This window comes from Amia ocellicauda, chromosome 17 (assembly GCF_036373705.1).
Source record: "Amia ocellicauda isolate fAmiCal2 chromosome 17, fAmiCal2.hap1, whole genome shotgun sequence".
In the NCBI taxonomy this organism is placed as follows: Eukaryota; Metazoa; Chordata; class Actinopteri; order Amiiformes; family Amiidae; genus Amia; species Amia ocellicauda.
Window position 1 is genome coordinate 1,047,501 of NC_089866.1, and position 7,500 is coordinate 1,055,000.

At 39.4% G+C, this 7,500-nt stretch overlaps 1 protein-coding gene across 1 annotated transcript in view; it reads left to right on the forward strand.

The window, feature by feature from the left end:
• Nucleotides 1-2,727: 2,727 nt before the first annotated feature.
• The window catches only part of uncx (UNC homeobox), a 5,687-nt gene continuing 914 nt past the window's right edge, over nt 2,728-7,500 (forward strand). The window contains exons 1-3 of the mRNA XM_066689127.1: nt 2,728-3,064; nt 4,292-4,467; nt 6,942-7,500. The exon at nt 6,942-7,500 is cut by the window's right edge and continues 914 nt beyond it. Of these exons, the coding sequence (XP_066545224.1) occupies nt 2,806-3,064; nt 4,292-4,467; nt 6,942-7,500 (994 nt within the window). The 5' untranslated portion in view covers nt 2,728-2,805. The remainder of the gene's footprint in view (nt 3,065-4,291; nt 4,468-6,941) is intronic.

The following is a 7,500-nucleotide window of genomic DNA, read 5'->3' on the forward strand; positions in this document are numbered from 1 at the left end:
TAAATATATATACACTACAGTGACTACACTGTTTCCTTTCTAACACCAGAGCTTTCTTTACCAATAAACATTATTATTATTATTATTATTATTATTATTATTATTATTATTAATAATAATAATAATAATAATAATAATAATAATAATAATAATAATAATAATTGCACTCTCCTAGTGTATTGTGTATATTACTTTTTAAACTTCCTACCCGTTAAAAGGGCAGTCAAATGCTTTTCAAGATAAACCCCCAGAATTGTGATAAAAAGGGAAACAAGGCGAGGCGAGCTTCGGCCCTGAATACGAGTCTTGTACGTCTTATTATCAAGTTAATTAAAGCTAGCATCTGACAATGTCACTCGGCTGTAGAAAAACGGATTTAAATGCAATGTCTCCCAGGACTGCGTGTCAAGGGCTGCTTTTCATTGAGCTGCGAGGCTGTGTGGTTGGAACAGCCCTCAGAACTGGAGGGGGCCTTTAAAGAAACCGCTTCTATAAGCAAATGACAAGGAGGCAATTATTGAATTTTGATGTTCAAAATAAAAAAATAAAAAAAAATAAAAAACGATTTCCATAATTTGTGTATAGAATGAGAAAATAAGGGGAAAACACAAAGAGTGCGGCATCAAAAGGCTGCTCTTACCATTAAAGGCAACTCTCACACAGGAAGAGATTTATACAAAAAAAAAAAAAAAGCCAGACAAGAATCCTGAAACATTAAAAAAGAGTTGATTTAAATTTACACATTGAAATGCAGAAAGCTGGTTGCTATGTGGACTCGAGGTCAAGTGACGAACGGATTATATGCTTCTTCATAATAATATTAATTAAACAATTTGCATGCTAATAAGGTAACAATTATCAGGGCTTCTGTTGAAAGATTCAGGTTATTACAACACGCCAATCTGGGAGCCAGGGGTCAGGGAGTGAGAGGCGAGAGAAATTTCAACTCAAATTAACATGCTGTCAGCTCCAGAAATGGGATAAATAAAGTCGAATTAATTCTCTGTAATGGAGAGAGAGAGAGAAAGTCTGTGCTTATAAATACGGGCGGGATTGATTGCCTTTCTGTATTCAGAAACACGTTTCCCTGGCATTCCTCTCCAGAAAGCTCACACAAAACGAAGCGGTTATCGCTACAGGCGAAATGTGGTCCAGTGGACACAGTTTACATTTAGTATTTATAGAGAGAGAAATTAAATTATGGCGAAAAGTGCAGCCCTTGGCCCACCTGACCCCGGAATTAATATTCTTCTCCGGATACTCCTACTATTAACTATTATTAGCCGATCACATTGTTTTCTCTGCACCGAAAGTTGTTTATTAAGAAAATAAACACAATAAGGGAAGATGGTTCCTTCTAATTGATTAATTGGTAGACCTTGTTTACACGTTTTAACGCAGTTGTGATCGTTAACTGACTTCATTAATGAGCGAGAGTGTTTGGGGGAAGTTTTAAAAGCACTGTTTAATTATGAATATTAGGTTTTAACTGCGAACGCATGTTTAGCCTATTTCTTTCAATGTTATGTAGCTGTTAAAATCTTTAGTCTTCAAATATATAAGAAGCACAGTTTTGTGCAACGTTATGTGGTTGAAATTATTTGTCCATGAAAATGTTGTTGATTAAAACTGTTTAATCACTCTGTTAATTGAAATTAGAAGGCATTACCAATTAAATGCTTTAATACGTGATATATATATATATATAATATATATATATATATATATATACATACATACATACATACATACATACATACATACATACATACATACACACACACACACATATATACACACACATATATATTCTCCACAGTTTTCCATTTACATGCGTTTTATATTTTATGGAAATTTTCCCTCTCTGTTGGTTTGCTTTTGTTCTGTCTACGGTACCGAGTTGGTAAACTTCAATGGGAATATAATTTAATTATAACGAATTGGGCTGCAGTTTCAACCCTATTAATCACCGGCAGAGTAAGACTGGGACATTTTTTTTCTAAAAAAAATTAATTTCTCGCCTCCCTGCTAAACAGGAGCAGTGTTTAATTAGGCGAGGTCATGTAATTAATAATTTAATATCTGCGTGTCGATAAAATCGACAGAAGGAGATGGAATTAAAGATCGCTTTCTTATTGCCACCAACATATCACCTTTAAATATTGTGTTGAATTTGTGGCGCTGGAGAGGAGATGAAAAGGGTTGTAGTTTTAAATTCAATGTGACAGCTCCGGAAAGGGGGGATGATGAATCCCCTATTATTGGATCAGTCTATTTGGCGCTCAATGTCTCTCTGTAATTGGAAAACATCACTTTAAAGGTTCAGAGAGTAAAGCATTTCTACTGAAAAATGTGCACAACACGCTGTTGAATGATTTTCAGGGAAATCTATTATTGTTTTAAGAGCGAGTGAGATGCGAGATGTAAAATCTCGGTGTCCTGTGTCTGCTTAGTGTTTAACTGGATATCAATCAGATCTCCACTCCTCCAGCCCCCCGTCTGGCGGTGATGCAGTTCTTATCAAAGCCCCCCTGTCCTGTTGTGACAGCTCTGATATTGTTTATTGAGGTGGATGTCAGGTATAATTAGCAATCGATATGGAAAACGTTCTCAAACCGCGCCTCTGACGTCACCGCCGATTAACGCTTCTTATTGGTCCCAAATTCCCAAAGCCTGGGCTAATTATTGGGAGGTTGATGTTGATAAAGTAAAGCTCGTCCCCCTCTCTCCGGCATGTCCCCTCCTCGCTGTCCACCCGTGCTGCATGCTTTCTAAATCCCCACGACCAGCCTTTCTGCCCGGGAGATGATGGACAGCCGGATACTAGAGCACCCCCATGCCCAGTTTGGAGGCTCTCTCGGTGGGATGGTGGGCTTCCCGTACCACCTCAGCCACCACCATGTCTACGAACTGGCCGGGCATCAGCTCCAGTCGGCGGCCGCGGTCCCTTTCTCCATAGACGGATTACTGAACGGATCCTGCACCGCCTCGGTGGTCAATTCAAACCCCCTCCTGCAGTCTGGATGCGGGGTGAACGGAGACGGGCAGCAGTACAAACTCTCAGGTAGGGCTGAGACACCGACTACCGGCACAGCCGCCAGCTCTGGAGCGGTGAACACACGGATAATGATCAGAATAATAATCAATATTAACAATCACACCAATAACACCTTAATAACGATAATAACAATAATAACAGCAGCGATAGCAATAATAACGGCACACAAGAAAGGGACACGTTCGAGTGTTTAAAAGGGGTCTTTTTTCTTTCTGCTTTCTTTTATTTCCCAGAGGCGTTTTGGGAAGGTAGTGCTGCACTTAAGACACAAAGCCCGGCATCTGCGGGATGATTTGTATGATTTGTATGATTTGTATGATTTGTATGGCTCTGTTCGTTACACTGAGGGTGTAGAAGGACACTTGATCCGGCACAGGATCCACACTGAGTCAAACACACAAAAACAAGCAAACAAACAGCAACTACTGTCCAGGGCCCCTGTACCGCGATTAGGACTCATTCGTGTGGTAAATAAATGCGGGGTGGTTATACGTATAGGGAAGAAATAAAGAGAGACCTAAATAAATAAAGTAGGCGAGAAAGAACGAAATAATAATAATAATAATAATAATAATAATAATAATAATAATAATAACAGTATGAGGATATAAAAGTGGAAAAGTAAGTTGGGGAGTATTTTTGCTGGTGGTGTTTGTTTAGTTTAAGAAAAGCTTATATTTTATAATAATGAAATGAAGACAGTAAAACTCTTCTGCGAATAAGTGGGTTTACAGTTGCGTTACAGTTGATGTTTCAAAATAAAATGTATATATATAAACACCGAGTAGATCGAGAGAGAGAGGAAATAATACTAATAATACAATGCCAGATTTCCCTGCTCTTTGGATTCGGAGCTGAAGACAAATCTGTGAAGGTGAAGATAAGATAGAAACATCATGTCTTGATTAAGAAACCATATGTCGCTTTTTTTAACTGTAAAGCTTTTACATTTATATTATATATAGGCTACCTATATATAAATATAGTTGTTATTTATTTGTATAGATGTATAGCTATTAGTTTACATATATATTGTAATAAACAACATTGTATTATTATTATTATTATTAAATATTATAATTATTATATCCCTCAGACAGCAACTTAACCTGTTCTCTCTCAGTGTGTGTGTATAGGTGTTCAGCCTGAAACTGAGAGCAATATACAGCAACACTGGCATTTCCAACATGTTGTGATTTTGTGAACTCATTATGTCTCTGCCTTTAACGACAGATTCGGGAGACCCGGACAAGGACAGTCCCGGCTGTAAAAGGAGAAGAACTCGGACCAATTTCACTGGATGGCAGCTGGAGGAATTGGAAAAGGCTTTTAACGAGAGCCACTATCCCGACGTGTTCATGAGGGAGGCGCTGGCGCTGCGGCTGGACCTGGTCGAGTCCAGAGTCCAGGTAAAAACACTCCTTACTCAATAAATGCAGCTTCTTTGGGTTGACACTGTGTCGTGGTAAAAAACACACATTTCCAAATGCAGCTTCTTCGGTGATTCTGTATTGAATCCACCCTGTCGTTTCGTTTGGGTTTAAAACGGGTCTTTCCGTCCAGGTGGCCTAAGCGACGTTCCCGCGTCAAACCCACACAGAAACAATTGGAAATATACATTATAAAACACGCTGGTTTTATCACGAAGGTTTCAGGGCTGTTCACAGAGCCACCGGTGCTGACAACATGTCCTGCAATTTGTGTGACATTTTAATTCCATTTCTGCTGTTTTAATTTGGGAATTCCGTTCCGAGGGAGTTTGCTCTTATTTGTTACAAACGTGGAGCTGGAAAGCAGGCAGATCACACAAATAGTCTGTTAAAATATTATTATTATTGCTCTACTGTGTCATATATTTATTGAGAAGAATGGATTTATTAAATATCGTTATGTTATGTATTTCAGCAAAGACACTGAAATAGTCGCGCATGTCTCCTAAGTGTGTGTGTGTGTGTGTGTGTGTGTGTTTATACATGAGAAATGTGTCTTTAAATTTCTGTAGGATGGAAATAATGTATACTAACTTTATATTATATTTTTAAACGCATCTTAATATATAACTTGTAAATAATAATAATATAAATAATAATAATGATAAGCACAAGAATGAGAATAATACGATTATCTAAAAATAAACAGGCAGTCTATACAGGCCTGTGTGTGTTCGTCCATGTATGTGTTTATGTGTTTTATGCTGTATGTGTGCATCTGTCAATACAATGTTTTCATATTGACATGGTGAGGAATTATTTAGCAGAATCCAAACGCCTTCATAAAATTACAGAGAAAAAAATATATATAGGCCTATATATTGATATTTTAAAATTAAAAACGAGAATTGCTGCAACGTTGGAATGTGTGTGTATTTATATATATATATATATATATATATGCAATTTAATCATGAATAAATAGAGAAATCAAAGCATTATTTAAAGGAAAAAAAACGGATTCTTAAACAAGCCATCGACGCTTTTGTAAAAGTAAACTTACAAAGCGAAAGACCCCCCCTCTGACCTCCCCGGTTTCAAACACTTGATCCAATTTGTTCGGGGGTCGTTAAGTGAAATGGAGACCCTCAATTTCCCTTTAATGCGATAATGAGGAGACTTCATTGACAAGGCCAACACAAAGACCCGCATTGAAAAACATATGTGCGGATCTGTTTAATTTGTAGGTACTTCTGAAAGGAAAACAAGCAGTCCTTTAGTAGCGGCGCTGTATTGATAATCATTTTAACAAGGTCTGTCTCACTCTTTAATCAGACTCCTAGAAGTTGATTCATTTGTGTATGTATTTGTACATCCAAAAATAACATCCAAAATATGATCTGCGGCTTCTGTTTGAAGCTGAGGAGAAATCCCATTGCAGGTGAAGCTCAGATACACACATTTATCCGTTTTCAGTTTTTCAGTGTTGAATATCAGAATATTGTCTGCCTCGGCAATGAACTTAATAAACGGGTGTATTACATTGCAGTGGGAATATATAAAACGGTGCAAATCATATTGATAGAAATGAAGGGACTATACTTGAATCGTTGGTTTTAACATATGCCTTCCAGTCTGCATGCTGACTTAAAATCGTGATGGCTTTTCCCCGCATATACTGCTCTCAGTTTGAGCCTGGTCGAGTCCAGTCTCACTGGCATGAAAGGGAATTGACATTGTGGTTGCAAGACAGCCCTGCTTCGGAAAACAAAACAGCGACTTAATTGAGAGAATTAGCGTTTACATTAAATCAATCCGATTGTCAATTAACCTGGCTGTGTTTGCAGGTGCGCAAAGTTCAGACACACATCAGACAACACAGTGCGTCTGCTTTAGCTCGGCCCAGGGTTGGGGTGTAAAGTGCACTGCGCCTCTCCACGCTGCTGCTATTGAAGTGAGAGCGTAAACTACTTTCCTTTGTTTGCTGCTCAGTTTTAACATGCTTTTGTCACATGTTTGATGTAAATCGTTACACCTTTTAACTATAATCGAACCATGTGTGTCCGTGTCATCACGTTTGGCACAATATTTATGGCCAAATGAGGATATTATCCAGATGCATTTAAATCTGCTTTGGGGTTGTGTGAGTGTGTGAGTATGTGTGTGTATATATGTGTGTGTATATATATATATATATATATATATATATATATATATAAATATATAAATATAATACACACTTAACCCTCACTGTTTCGTCTCTGGAAAAATTGTATCATAGGCCAAAGCTCATTTTAAGGTCCAATTAATATTTCTTTGATTGCGACTTCAGTGTTTCAATGGAGAAGCATCTCAGCAATTCACGGGGACTGAACGCATCCTATAGAGAGAAACTGAATTGAATCGGGAAGAACTGCAATTAATAAAACCAATTTTCATTCTTCGGTGTGTAGGTTTGGTTCCAAAACCGCAGAGCTAAATGGAGGAAAAAGGAAAACACAAAGAAAGGACCGGGGCGGCCGGCGCACAACTCGCACCCGACCTCCTGCAGCGGGGAGCCCATGGACCCCGAGGAGATCGCCCGCAGGGAGCTGGAGCGCATGGAGAAGAAGAAGAGGAAGCAGGAGAGGAAGCTCTTGAGATCCCAGAACAAACTCATTTCGGGAGACCTGTTCCACACCCCGGGGTCGGACAGCGACAGTGGGGTTTCCCAGATAACGGACCATATGGACCAAGCCGCGACTATGGTCCAGTCTGACCTTGCGGGCCGAAACCAAACCGAACCAAGCTGTGACCAAAATCGCCAGAAACTACAGAGCCAAAGACATCTGGGCCAGGACGCGGGGTCGGAGCCGGACTCGTCCGACAGCAGCCAGAACTCAAACCTGTGTCCCAACAGCAGAGCCTCGGCCCTCCAGAAACTGAACCCCTTCAGCGTGGAGAGCCTGCTGTCCGACTCCACTCCTCGGCGCAAAACTCTGGATTTCCCCGCGTTGTCCAACCCGCGGCCGC